This window comes from Zalophus californianus, chromosome 9 (genome assembly GCF_009762305.2).
Source record: "Zalophus californianus isolate mZalCal1 chromosome 9, mZalCal1.pri.v2, whole genome shotgun sequence".
Classification (NCBI taxonomy): Eukaryota; Metazoa; Chordata; class Mammalia; order Carnivora; family Otariidae; genus Zalophus; species Zalophus californianus.
The window spans coordinates 59,474,140-59,489,608 of NC_045603.1; the positions used below are offsets into that span (position 1 = coordinate 59,474,140).

Genomic DNA, 15,469 nt, shown 5'->3' on the forward strand with positions numbered 1-15,469 from the left:
ACAGTGAGTCCTCAGTGGCCATGCCAAGCCTCTGCTGGGTTGAATTCCTGATCCACAGCAGGATGGGGACTTGTATACAAAGCAGTATTGGCTGTCAGCCCATTAATACCTCTGACTCTAAAAGGGCCCAGTAGACTGCCAAAAATTAGCCCTCTAGTAACTTATACTGAGCTGCTGTCTGGGGCAGATGTCTGGTCCAGAACCCCATAGAGCCATGCTTAGTCTGGAGACTCCATGAGGCATAATCAGGCATTGCCAAGATTCAACCCACAAATCTGATGCTGCAGAGACTAAGGACAAGACCTTCTGTATGGCTTGCTGAGTCATTTGTGAGGCAGTCTGTTGAGGTTCTCACCAAGGGAAAGAAGTCAATTTACATGTAATAGCATAAATAGGCCTAAGTAGAATGGGTAAGTGTGAAATGTGTTGCTTCCAAAAGGTGAAGAGACCTAACATTTGTTGTGCCTGCTGCCGTGTAGTAGGTCGTTGTATGGAGTTGATGTTTTACCGTGAGAGGAATTTTGCACCCCTCAGCTCAATATGCTAAGAAACTGAACAAAAATGGCAGGTCCTTGGATCTTATGTGAGGCAACGGCCCACCCTCCCCACTGTAAATGTTGTGTTACTATTAGATGTAAGTGTTACTATTAGATGGCAACATCAGGAGGTCTCCTTAGCAGAGTCTCACGTCAAAGGCAGTAATGGGTGAATCTGGGTAAATTTAGATTTTGTCTGAATAGATTATAGATGATAGTGGGGTTATTTAGATAACCCTGGGCAGCCGAGTAAAGGTACACTGGGTGCCCTCAAAATGAAAATCAAATTAAGGTTGTGAGTATTCAGTTATAAGGACCGAGTAAAGCATGTTGGCTAGATCTGGAACAGCAAAGTAGGCGTCCTAAGGTTTTCAGATGGCATCTATCATCTCTATAATATCAGGAACCTTGATGGCAAGAACCTGTGCATTTAAGTTTTGATAATCAATTGTAAATCTCTATTCACTGGAAGACAGTCTTACCACTGGCCAGATTAAAGGGTGAGATGGTGGGCCTAATGACCCCAGTATCCAGCATATCACCAGCGAAGGCCCTGTGTACATTGAGTTAGCTGATACTGTGGTGTACTTACTGTTTTCACTGAAAAAGGCAGTTGGACATGTTCCCTTTTGGTGGTTCCCATGAGAAAGACTAGGAATTTGAGATTATTCCAACAGGCATGTGGCTGGGTGAGGATATCTTATAGCTATAATAGCAAAAAAGAGAAACAGAAGGGCCACCACCACTGGCAATTGTTTTAGAAATATATTATCAGTAGACACACCTAGTTTAATTTGTTTTACCTGTTATGCCCATACATTATAACAGTCTCCCTTGGGGAATTTAGAAGAGTTGCCTAGAATTACTGTGACTTGGGCTTCTGAGTCTAATAGAGCCAAGAATGCCTGGATACTCAAATAGTGGCCATAGTTAGATTGTCTTTGATGAGTGGAAATCCATGTTGCTGAACCCATACATAACCTCTATCTCTGCCACCATGGCCACTTGGCTCATGAGCCCAGTGGGTGATGACAGGAGTGGCTGGGGAAGGAGGCTGACTGGTATCCACAGAACAGGTCATCCTATCTACACAGTTATTAAAACCCTCTTCTGCCTGGGCACCAGGGGCACGCAGTCAGTTAAGCATCCAACTCTTGATTTCTGCTCATGTCATGATCTCAGGATCGTGGGATCAAGCCTCGTGTTGGGCTCTGCATTCACCAGGGAGTCTGCTTGAGGATTCTCTCCCCCTCCCTTTGCCCCTCCCCCTGTTCACACACTCTCTCTCTCTCAAATAAATAAATAAATCTTTAAAAAAAAAAAAACCCCTTCTGCTGAGGTCATCCTTCAGTGAACATTCACATGGGACACAAATATCCTCACATTTTTTGCCCATTCATTGAGGTCTCCACACATAGTTCTTCTCCAAATGATTTTGTCACTAATTATCCAATTATTTCCTTCTGAGTCCCTGACGATTCAACCACACTATTGGCCACAACTGACAAATTGGTATATAATTGCACATCTGGACATTTCTCATTCCAAGAAAAGTGAACAAACAGGCACACTGTTCAAAGTTCTGCCCACTGGGAGAATTTCCCTTCACCGCTGTCCTTCAGGGATGTCCCAGAGAGGGACTGTTGTGTTGCAGCTGTTTACTTTTGGATGGTGCCTGGATATCATGCAGAATATTCCATCTATAAACCAGACCCAAGTCTTCTTCTGACACTTGAATGTAAGGAATTCTTAAGGTATAGGTGCAGGCTGGAAGAGAGAAGGCAATGTAGCAGGAATTGGGACACCGGGCATTTGGGCCACTTCGTGTAAATTACTTATGCATTCAGAGCCTATTTGGGCCTAATCAGGTACATTAGGTCATAAAGTAACTTGATGGCCCACAGTTGCATTCAGTCTCTATTTAGGCCCTTAGCAGGCTAAGAGTTGTTTCTCAAAAGGAAAGTAGTTATCTACAGATGCTGGCAGGGTCTTGCTCCAAAATCTTAAGGCCTGCACTGTGATTCACATATGGGGGCCTGAGAAAGTCCCCAGAAAGGATCACTATCTGCCACTGATACTTCAAGCACCATTGGATGTTCTGGATCATATGGCCCACACAGAAGGACAGCTTGAAGAGCATCCTCAACCTGTTGTAGAACCTTCTCTAGTTCTATTCCCCACTCAAAACTAACTGCTTTTTGGAGGGGAAGAATGACGGGGGGGAATCGGAGGGGGAGATGAACCATGAGAGATGATGGACTCTGAAAAACAAACTGAGGGTTCTAGAGGGGAGGGGGTGGGGGGATGGGTTAGCCTGGTGATGGGTATTAAAGAGGGCACGTACTGCATGGGGCACTGGGTGTTATAAACAAACAATGAATCATGGAACACTACATCAAAAACTAATGATGTAATGTATTGTGATTAACATAACAATAAAAAATTTTTTAAAAATGGAAAAAAAAACTAACTGCTTTTCGAGTTGCTTGGTAAATAGGCTAGAATAACACAACTGAATGAGGAATATGTTGCCTCCAAAATCTAAAGGGACCCACTAAGCATTGTTCCATTTCCTTGGTTGTAGTAGAAGCCAGATGCAACAACTTATCTTTCAACTTAAAAGGGATGTCTCCACATGCCCTATACCACTGGACCACTAGAAATTTCACTGAAGTAGAAGGCCTCCAACTTTTAGTTAGAATTATATCCTATCCTGTAATATGCAAATGTCCTACCAACAAGTCCAGAGTAGTTGCTACTTGTTACTCTATAGGTCCAATCAGCATAATGTCATCAGTGTAATGGATCAGTTTGATCTCTTGTGGAAGAGAAAGGTAAGATCCTTGAGAACTACTTTATGACATAAGGCTAGAGAATTGTTGTACCCCTGAGGTATAGAATGAAGGTGTATTGCTGGTCTTACCAGCAGAAAGCAAATTGCTTCTGTTTGGCCTTATGGAAAGCTATGGAAATGAAACCACATCTGGTTGTGCTAACAATAACCCACTGTCTTTCTCCAAGATTCATCTGTTTTCTGCCCAGGTTAAATAGAAGAGTTGGTTGGGGATGTGGGAACCACCACTCCTGCATTTTTCAAGTCTTTGGTGTCACTAATGTCTGCAATCTCTCCAAGATTATAATATTACTTTTCCTATGTAGAGGAAGTTCTAATGGCTTCCATTTTGCCTATCCCATCATAAGCCCTCATTCCACAGGTCAGGGAACCATTGTGGGGATTCCACCAGCTGCTCAGTATGGCTATTCTGAAACTGGAGAAGTAACCAAAAAATGGTTTCAGAGATCCACTGATTTGAGTTAAAGCTCCACAATACCCTGACCTCCATAAGCCTCTACTCTGATTGGTTGGTCACAGTGACATTTTGGGTCTCTTAGAACCCATGTCAGTTCAGAGCCAGTGTCCAGTAGCACCTGGACTATTTCTCCCCAGTGCACAATTACCCTGGTAAAAGGCTGTATTCTTTTAGTAAAAGGCTGGAAAAAAGATTAACAGTTTAAATTTTCAGTAGCATACCAAGTTCCTGCCTCATGGGGACCTGGCCTCCCCTTCATTTAAGGGGTTTGGGTTTGTAAACTCGTTCAAGTCTGGAAATTGATTGAGGGACAGTAACTCTGTTTTTTCAGACTCAGCTTAAACTTTTATTCAGGGGCGTCTGGGTGGCTCAGTAGGTTGGGCGGCTGCCTTCAGCTTGGGTCATGATCCTGGGGTCCTGGGATCAAGCCCCACATCAGGGTCCCTGCTCGGTAGGGAGTCTGCTTCTCCCTCTCCCTCTGCCTGTTGCCCCCCTTGCTTGTGCTCTCTCTCTCTGTGTGTCGAATAAAGAAATAAAATCTTTAAAAAAAAAAAACACCTTTATTCAGTTGACGTATAATTTTTCTACGGAAATCAAGCCCACATTTAGTAGGCTTTCTACTAAACACCCCAATCATTTAGCCAATACCATTAGTCTGAGCAAGTTAGACTATTCTGATGGATTTTTTGATTCCGCTGTCCATTACAGTACCACATGCACCTTGCCTTCGGTGGTTGAGTGCTGCCACTTGGCCTTGGCCATACAGAGATCCAATTACTCCCATTGCATTTAGGTTTCCCAATTCAGTGACTGCAGTGCCACTATAAGGTCTGTTCTACAGAGAAGAACAATCACAGAGCTCTTCAAGGATTCTAGAGCTCCCCTCACTAATCTCTCACAGTATTGGTGAAAAATAAGTCTTCTGAACCCTCCCAGTGTGGGTGAGTAGGTCTTAAAGGACAAACACACTCTAATATTCCAATCTCCCTAAGCTTTTGAATCTCTTCTACATGAAACCAAGGCATGTATGGCATTTCCAGTTCACTCACTGTGGGACACCTTATGGTCCATATGTCAACCAAACACATTGTTAGAGCCTTTTCTAACTCCACAAGTTGCAACATTAAATGCAGAATCCCTGCTTAATAAGCTCATCCAATAAATTAGGCTTGATTCAACTTTATGTCCCTTCACCATTACCTCACACCCTTAGCATCCATCCCCACACATGTTCTCCAAATTCCTGTCTGTATAAATTAGAAAAGTAAAGTCACTTTTTTTTTTGGAGTATAACACATCTCTTCATGGGTCATCCCTTATAGTTCACTTTTAGGGACTGCTGGGACTTGAGTCTAGTTTAAGGTCTAGAAGCAAAGCAGGAGTGGTCTGGGTGAGCCCTAAGGAGAATCAGCATTGTCTTTTTTGACAGCTGCCTCAGGGGAGTCTATTGCAGTTGACGCCAGCACCCTCAACAGCTCAGTTTAATCTGAGCACCCCATGGCACAGTCAATTTATTTTTTTTAAGATTTTATTTATTCATTTGACAGAGAGGGAGAGCACAAGCAAGGGGGAGAAGCAGAGGGAGAAGCAGGCTCCCCACTGAGCAGGGAGCCGATGCAGAGCTCAATCCCAGGACTCAGTGGTCATGACCTGAGCTGAAGGCAGAAGCTTAACCATCTGAGCCACCCAGTCACCCTGGCACAGTCAATTTAATATATAAAATTAATTTGATATCCTATCGGGTGGAATGGAAATGTCAATACCACTCTGGGTAATACACTGGCAGGGGGATGCTGCTGCCACAAGAAGTGGGGAGGTCACTTCCACAGAGCTTAGGGAAGACACTTCTGATACAGGCAGGGAGGCCAATTCTGCTGGGAGTGGAAAGTGTATTCTACTAGCAAAGAAGATGCATCTTAATTTAGGGGCTCAATATCCCCCAGCTTCATCAGAGTGTATCCACATATCCCCAGTCCAATTTTCAGGATCCTATTCTCTCCCCACCAATGCCCTCATTTTTACAGTAGTTTCCCCTCAAGGCTGGGAGATCATCTTGTGTTGTAATTCAGCCAGTCACAGGATGAGGTTTTGTGTTAGATTTTCAGCAATTTTGGTGCCATGGCTAATGGACGTAAGGGTCTCCTTGAAGACATACATAAATGTTCTTAAGTTATTTATGCAGCATTTGAGCTGGGATTTCAAATCTTTGAGCTCATCCTTTACCACACCATTTTGTCTAGCAATATTAGGAGAAACAAACCAATGCCATTATATTCATTCATTTTCCAAGCATGTTCAAAGCATCATATACAAAGTCGTCTAGCTGCTCTCTTCTTATAAGTAATTGATTAAGAACATCTAATACAGATATTTTGTATATTTCCATTGTCAGATCATACTATGGATTATCACTGTTCTCTTTACTACTGGACATAAACTCATTAGTATCTTTATTTAGTGTCCCTTATCAGATTAAAGAGACATTCCAGAAACCTCAGAACCAATTGATAAAACCCATTCTTAACCTTCTGTTCCTTTAGAAACACTCCCACTACCAAAATAAATATTGGGGTTATAAAGGGATAGAGAGAAGCCAAGAAATATGCAGGTTTTTTGGCTATCGTTTTATTTAGTTTCTTCTTAAAATATTATTATACAATCTGGTAAATTTGGTGTTTTATGGAAATGGCATTGGAAAGACTGAAATCAAGCCTCTATACCTGGTGGCCCATTATCAATATCTGTTAGTTCTAATGATCACATTTGTGTTACCCTTGGAGAATTTTCCAAAATTTAAAATAGTTTTATAATGTGGCTTCCTTGGGGGCAGGGCTATAGACCAAATAATTTTGAGCATTTTCAAGGGAATTTCTAGGGATTTTGAAATTCGCTGAGTCTCCTATTTCTGGTTTATGTATTTCTCCCCTTTTACCCTTATATAAGTTTATCAACAAATATTTGCAAATGGGTAAATATATATAAGATGCAATTAAAAATCTCACACAAATTCTGTTTAGTATATTTTGAGGTGAGGGAATTAGATATACATAGTAGTGAGGACCTTGATCTTGGACACATGTGAAGCAAAAACAAAAAAACTTCTAATTTAATTGTGGCAACCTAGGTTCTAAGGAGTCCTTTCCAAATATTGCTTTATGTTAGATCAGATCAGGTAACTTATGGGTGAAAAAATGGCCTCATCTTTCTTCTTAGAAGAAGTCTGTAATGTTGTGTGACACATTTTAGTGAAACCAAATACATATCTTGGCTCCTCCTCCTGTCTTTCATCCTGCTCAGAATATATCTAGTTCTTGGGGGCACTGATGTTTTTAAATCTTTCCACAAGTTCCAGTGTCCAGGGATCTTGTTCCCAGAGCTCTTTTGACTCCACTGAATTTAGTGCCATCAGACACTTGTTAATTCCCTTGCAGATACTAAATACAGAAGTCACAGTCTGTAGCCTTCTGTGGAACTCTTGTTGACAAGACCTTGTGTCTTTTCCAGATTTAATCAATTGGATGATCAGAATACTATTTGGTCTTTATTGAGGTGGAATCGGTCACTTACACAGACTGACCCTACTGCATTTGTCCTCACTGGGCTGGAATGTGCCCATGTTTCACCCCATCCATTTTCTATACCCCCAACCCCACTCCATCTCCCATTCCCAGCCATTTCTCTTCTTTTAAATAAAAAGGAATCTCTAACAACACCAAAAATGGAGATTATTGCTTCTTTTAGAACAATCCAAGTAAAAAGTGTAGAGAATAACCAAGGTTAAAGGCTACACTTTGGTAATTTGCCATAATAAGCATGGAGCCCATGGAATAAATAATATAACATGGAAAATAAAATGAGTGTTACAGGTTCAAAGACCCATGGTCCTCGGGTTAAAGGTGATTCCTTCTCAGAAACTATGTTTTTCTTTTTGGCCGGTTATTTAATCCCTTCAACAGCCATATGGACCATCATTTTGGCCAGTTACTATTTTAGACATCAAGTTAGTTCAGTCACAAGATAACCAGTAACTCTGAGTTTGGGAAGCAGGAATTGTCCCTTGACCAGGAAGAGTGGTGATGGTGATGTGCAGCAAAATGAGCTTACAGTATCCTCCCCATGTTGAGTGCTGACTTCTACTATCAAGTATAGTATAAAAATGTTTTCAATTTAGATGCTGCTCAGTGGAAATGGCTTTAGTTATGTTGGCAAGAACGGAAGCAGGAAAAATAATATTCTAGGGGAGAGTAATTGAGTGAAGGGAGACATGATGGGAGAGATGGATTATAGATGAAGGGTGATAGTGAATTTGAAATGGGCAGTAGGGAAAAACAGTTAAAGAAGCTGTCTGTGGTCTATTTGCTCATTTTACTGGTGAAGTAACCCTGGGAGAAAGAAAATAAGACAGGTGACCCAGTCTGATTTCTTTGTTAATTTAACTTCCAGATAAATAAACTAATGGTGTTTGCAAGAAGAGTGTGAAATGGACACACTCCACTGCATGGCCAGTGCAGGTGCCTGTATAGTGGCAGGGCCTAGCTGTAAACACATATGTAGATCTCTGCACTCACCCACCAGATTCTTAAAAGTTTAAGGAGGGCACGTGTTGTGATGAGCCCTGGGTGTTATATGCAACTAATGAATCATTGAACACTATATCAAAACTAATGATGTACTATGTGCTGGCTAACTGAACATAATAAAAATTAATTAATTAATTAGTTAGTTAATTATTTTTAAAAAGTTTATATGAAGGCCTTAACTGGGTTCAGTCATGTACACTATCCAGAAGATCTCAACAACACCTTATTCTCTCAAAGCTACGTCTTTGAAAACCTCCTCCACTGTGGGAATGGTGGGTGGAACTTACATTCCAAGGACAGGGAGAAGTGAGAAGCATCTAATTGCCCTGGCCAAGGTCTCGGGTCTACTGGTGGTCACATCCTCTCAATGACCTCCTCCAACATGCACTGCAGCAGGTTAGGGGTCAAAAGTAAGCAGTCTGTTGGAAACCAGACATTAACCCAATAATCTCTTCCACTCACCGGTATCTAAAATTGGTTTTCTATGGCTGAGTAACAAACTTAGTGGTATACAGCAATATAAATTTAATATCTCACAGTTTCTGTAGGTGGGAAGTCTGGGCTCAGTGTGAATAGTCTCTGCCCAAGGCTAATTAGGCTGGAATAAAGAAGTTAGAGCTACAGTTTCCACCTGGATCTCAGTATCCATTTTGAAGCTCACTGGCTATTGACAGAATTTGGGGCTTTCTATCCCTCTGCCAAAAATTCATATCAATTCGCTTAGCCAGTTCTCTGAGAACTAAAACTATTTCCTCAAATACCACTGGTAAACTTTAACATCATTAATTTTCTTCAAAGTTTTTGCCACTTTGTACTAAAGGTGGATAAGCAATAATTCTGGAATCATATATTAATCATATACTTTTCAATCCCCAATTTATACTTGCTAAAAATCTGCTAACCAGTAAGATATAATTCATGGGTCTGAAAATAAATCCTGCCAATTATACCAAACTGAAATAGCACATGCATGAAGTTAATCAGACTCTCCTAATTCAGAGATATTGGTCAGATTTAAATTTTTTTACTATTTCAGTAGGTATGAACAATCAAGAGGCCCAGACAGGTAGAGACATCTTGGACATCCCACCAAGGAAACAACAGTCTTGAATCCCAAATAATAGAGGAGTCTCAAAGAAGGGTTTAGCAGAGTAACGTCACAGACTGAGTGGTATTGACATTTTGAAACATCTCCATTTTATATTCCACAGACAGGTATAGTTGGCTTGGCATTCTCCAGGGATCCATTCCTCACAAATCTGTAGCTTCTGGGTTTATTTATATGTGCAATCCTCAATCTGGGATAGCCAACTAAAGACATTCAATAGATAGACTGTTCCTCTTAGGAAATATTGTTCATTGATTTGTCCATTAGACAGTTAGCTATACCGGGTACGTTGCTGCCTTCTCCTTTCCAATGGATGTCTCCATGCGGCGGGGGCGGGTGTTAGTAAATTAACTGCAAGCCAACTGCTTTAACTATTTCCTACCCATTTCCAATCCACCTTCACATCTAACATGTAATCATACTCTCCCATCATTTGCTCCTAGAAGTAATGTCCATTCTCCTTCCTTAAAAACATTCTCCCAGATTATTATTCTTTTTGTTTTCCATTCATGCCTATTCAACCACAGTCCATTCTGACGGCAAACTCTGAGGTGATAATTTTCTAAAACACACCTGAGTATAAAGTAACCAAGGATGAGTTCAGCATTCAACACAAAGAGGAATTGTAATCCTCTTTAGTTTAGGAAACTATGGCGGGTTCAATCTTACCTCCAGAACACAGCATCACAGAATTAGTTATCATGAAACTGAACTAACCCAGCATCTAGTATAGTAGCAGACACATTATAGTTGGCCAATTTAGTATTATTGAATGGATAAATAAAAGAGCAGCCAGAAAAAAAAACTGCTGGAGGATGAAATCATCTGTAGACTATGTACCAAGTCTTCTACATTCTTAGCATTCATTTTATATCCCAGATTCTATAATTTGTTTCATAGGTTCTATGTTTATTACTATAAGTTTCTAAAATGCAGCCCTGCTGCATTTTGTTGTTTTCTCTCTCCTTTCCACATATGGAAAAATAGAGATATTTTTAAATTTTTTATTTTATTTAAATTCAATTAATTAACATATAGTGTATTATTAGTTTCAGAGGTAGAGGTCAGTGACTCACCAGTCTTATATAATACCCAGTGCTCATTACATCATGTGCCCTCCTTAATGCCCATCACCCAGTTACCCCATCTCCCCACCAACCTCCCCTCCAGCAACCCTATTTGTTTCCTATAGTTAAGAGTCTCTTAGGTTTGTCTCCCTCTCTGATTTCATCTTATTTTCTTTCCCTCCCTTCCCTTATGATAAAAGAGATTTTTATAAGAAAAAAACTCCAATTTTCATGTTGCTAGTGATTATTCTTTATGTGAAAAAAGATAAACAATTGTCAATAGGAGATGTGAAGGGATAGGGAGACAATCCATGATTTGAAACATGGCACATGACAGCTAAGTAGAACCAAAGACATATGGGCCAACCTGTGCATGTGAATGATTCAAGATTCAAGTTATATGCCCAGATATAAACCCGTATTTTGGTCCTTTCATCCCAATTATTGAACACTACATCTGAAACTAATGATGTACCGTATGTTGGTTAATGGAATTTAAATTTTTAAAAAAAGGAAAAGAAAAAATGATAGTGTTTGTAGAGTTCCATAACAAGTTGCAGAATATGACTCCCTATTTGATATCTGTAATGAGAGCAAAAACTGTCTAATGCAAAGGGATCTGGGGTTCAAGTTCCTAGAGTGCAGTACTGGTGTGAAGATCAACTCCTATCCAAAAGAATTTGGTCCATACAACTCTGGATGGAAGCCTAAGATGGATGAAATTTAAAATGGGAAGTATCCCAGGATATACTGTTTTCCTAAAATATACAACAAAGTAAGACAGACTTCCTCTGAAAAGTAAAGAGAATCAATTTGCCAGCTCTAGTCTGTTCGATTCAAATTTTTGATGAAGATGTCAAGATACACCAGATACTGAAACAGTATAAAGTAATGTTGGCAAATTTCTTCATAGATATAGATTGCTTTAATTCAAATACAGTCTTTTACCATTTGTCTTAGTCTATTTGGACTGCTATAACAAAATACCATTGACTGGATAGCTTATAAACAACAAACACTTATTTTTCACAGTTCTGGAGGCTGGAAGTCCAAGATCAGGATGCCCACAAGGTCATGTCCTGGTGTAGGCCCTCTTCTGGGTTGCAGACTGCTGATCTCTAGTTGTGTCTTCATATGGTAGACAGGGTGAGAGATCTCTCTGGGTTCCCTTTAATAAGAGCACCAATTCCATTCATGAGGGCTCTGCCCTCTTGGCCTAGAAACTTCCAAAAACCTGACCTCCTAATACCAACCATTACCTTAGGAGTTATGTTTCAACATATAAATTTGGGGGGAGACACAAACATTTAGACCATAGCACCCTTACTGCTATGTGTCCATTTACTCACTGTCTCTACTTATATTTCCTTACTTTATTTTTTTATAATGCATAGTCTTATTTTTTTATTATGTTCAGTTAGCCACTGTATAGTACATCATTAGTTTTTGATGTAGTGTTCAATGATTCATTGGTTACATATAACACCCAGTGCTCATTACAACACTTGCCCTCAATACCCATCACCCTGTTACTCCCTGCCCCCACCCTCCTCCCTTCTGAAACCCTGTTTGTTTCCCATGGTCCATAGTCTGTCATGGTTCATCTCCCTCTCTGATTTCTCCCCCTTTAGATTGCCCTCCCTTCCCCTATGGTCCTCCATGCTATTGCTTATGTTCCACATATGAGTGAAACCATATGATAATTGTCTTTCTCTGCTTGACTTACTTCACTTAGCATAATCCTCTCTAATTCCATCCATGTCGATGCAAATGGTGGGTATTCATCCTTTCTGATGGCTGAGTAATATTCCATTGTATATATGTACCACATCTTCTTTATCCATTCATCTGTTGAAGGGCATCTCAGCTCCTCCAACAGTTTGGCTATTGTGGACATTGCTGCTATGAACATTGGGGTGCATGTGGCCCTTCTTTTCACTACATCTGTGTCTTTGGAGTAAATACCTAGTAGTGCAATTGCTGGGTCAAAGGTAGCTCTATTTTTAACATCTTGAGGAACCTCCATACCATTTCCCAGAGTGGCTGCACCAGCTCGCATTCCCACCAACAGTAAGAGGGTTCCCCTTTCTCCACATCCTTGCCAACATTTGTTGTTTCCTGTTTTGTTAATTTTTGCCATTCTAACTCGTGTAAAGTGGTATCTCAGTGCTATGAATGAGATGCAGTCTAAACTGGATACTCTAACAGCTAGGGTAAACAAGGCAGAAGAACAAATTAGTGATTAGAAAATAAACTGATAGAAAGGAAGGAACAGGAGGAGGCCTGGGACAAACAGCTTAAAATCCATGAGAACAGACTTAGAGAGATTAATGATGCCATGAAACATTCCAATGTCAGAATTTTTGGGATCCCTGAGGGGGTGGAGAGAGAGGACTAGAAAGTATATTTGAGAAAATCATAGCTGAGAACTTCCCTAATCTGGGGAATGTAACAAGCATTCATGTCCTAGAGGCAGAGAGGACCCCTCCCAAGATCAAGGAGAACAGACCAATGCCCCAGCATGTAATAGTAAAACTCGCAAATCTTAGAACCAAGGAAGCCATCCTAAGAGCAGCTATAGGGAAGAGATTCCTTACATACGGAGGGAGGAACATCAGAATAACATCAGACCTGTCCACAGAGACTTGGCAAGCCAGAAAGGGCTGGCAAGACATATTCAAGGTACGAAATGAGAAGAACATGCAGCCAAGAATACTTTATCCAGCAAGGCTATCATTCAGAACTGATGGAGAGATAAAGAGCTTCCAGGACGGGCAGAAACTGAAAGAATATGTGACCACCAAGCTAGCCCTGCAAGAAATACTAGGGGAATTCTATAAAAGAAGAAAGACCCCAAGAGTTATATAGATCAGAAATTTACAGAGACCATCCATAGAAACAGGGACTGTACATACAATAGGATGGCAATAAATACATATCTTTCAGTAGTAACTCTCAATGTGAATGGCCTAAATGCTCCCATGAAACGGCACAGGGTTGCAGATTGGGTACAAAGACAGGAGTCATCCATATCCTGTGTACAAGAGACTCATTTTGAACCTAAAGACACCTCCAGACTGAAAGTGAGGGGATGGAGAACCATTTAACATTTCCTCATTTTAAAAATTTATGACTTCCTAAAGTTGACATAAAATTAAAATTTTATAGTAATTCTTTATATACATGCAAGCATTTGACCTTTTCTTTAGGTGTAATAGCTAGTTGTACCTACAAATTTACATTTCAAAATTCTCATCATTTTTATAATAAATTTATTTTATGTATTATAAAAAATTAAAATTTTATATGTGAAATGATTAAATGAGATGTATAGTTTACATAGTCATTTCCAGAAATCTATGCTCATAAATCTATAGAGATTCTGGGTTTATTTAATATAAGAATCTATAGAGATTCCGGGTTTATTTAATATAAGTAATCGTTCTATAGATAAGATCTCTACCTCTTAGTAATAAATATTAGCCTACTTACCCATCCAGCTGATGTGATTCCACTGGGTCACCTGGATTCTTTTACTTCCTTGATGATTTGTCTTCAAGAAAAGAATTGGCCAAATTGGTTAAATTGATTAAAGAATTAAGCAGCTGGAAAGATTTCTGCTTAATTAAACTACCTATTGCCTGGGACCTTAGTGCCTTTCACACCTTTAGCACACATTTTGAATCCTAGATTATAGACGCAGTCTTCTGCAACTTCTTTCTGGCATGCTGTTTTCCTTTTGCGGTGATTCAAGGCTGAGGCAAGCTGGCTCCTTTCCTGCTCCCAACCCAATCAAGAAGAAACACTCCCCCCCTCCTCCTTTCCTGCTCCTCCTGACTAAGCAGCAGCAGGGACAGCCAAAGAGCTTTGAATGGGGGCAACTGTTTCCTGAAGTGTGATGCGTGAAGAGATAGGAAGATATGAGCTTGAGCATCTCAGAAGCTTCAGTTCAGGAGGGAGGGAAGATGGCAGAATGGTAGGAGACCCATGCTTCATCTGGTCCCTTGGATTCAGCTAGATAGCTATCAAATCATTCTGAGCATCTATGTATTCAACCTGAGATGCAAGAAAAGAATTGCTGGAATTCTACAAATAGAAAAGTGACCACTTTTTGCAAGGTAGGAGGTGCAGAGAAGTGAATTGGAGGGGATATATCAGAAGATAAACAGTGAGGGAGCCTCCATAAGCTGGCTATGGGAAAGGGATATAGCCCCCAAGTGCAAAATCAGAACTTTTAGAAATCTGCTCCCATGAGGGATGGCCCTGCCTGAAATGTGCTCAGGTGGCAAAGCGAGGCAGAATCCTAGGTGGGACAGTATAGTCTCAGGATCCCTGGGGTCACAGAAAGAACAGTGGTGCCTGAGCCAGCAGAGTTCCCAAGCATTGGAGTGGGGAAACCGGCTACAGTCAGCAAGCCCGGGAGTGGGCTCTCAGCTCGGTTTGCCATAAGACACGAACCACAACAGGATGGGGCAACTGCTCACTGTGCAGGGCCCTACAAGCAACAAAGAGAGGGGGACACGATCTTTCAGCTCCAGTGCTGGAGATCAGGGCTGGCCAAAAGCCTTCATGGAACAAAAGCCACATAGAACAACCCAAAGCAGCAGGTTTGCCCTCCTCCCTCTACCTGGAGGATCAGCTTGGGAGCACACCACAGGAGTCTGCAGAGTTTGGCGCACACAAAAGCGAAGACTGCTTTTCCAGAGGGTTTACTGAAGACAGGGGGCCACGATCTTTCAGCTCCAGTGCTGGAGATCAGGAATGGCCATTTTTATTTTCATCCTCTGAAGTGGTGCAAAAAGGTTTCATGGAACAAAAGCCACATAGAACAACCCAAAACAGCTTACACCGAGCCTGGCCCCCTGGC

The 15,469-nt window shown here is 40.9% G+C and overlaps 1 protein-coding gene across 1 annotated transcript in view; it reads right to left on the reverse strand.

The window, feature by feature from the left end:
- LOC113922351 (integumentary mucin C.1-like) overlaps positions 1–14,254 on the reverse strand; it is a 69,792-nt gene extending 55,538 nt beyond the window's left edge. Inside the window, exon 1 of the mRNA XM_027594277.1 lies at positions 14,095–14,254. Within this exon, the coding sequence (XP_027450078.1) occupies positions 14,095–14,098 (4 nt within the window). The 5' untranslated portion in view covers positions 14,099–14,254. The remainder of the gene's footprint in view (positions 1–14,094) is intronic.
- Between the last annotated feature and the right edge of the window lie 1,215 nt (positions 14,255–15,469).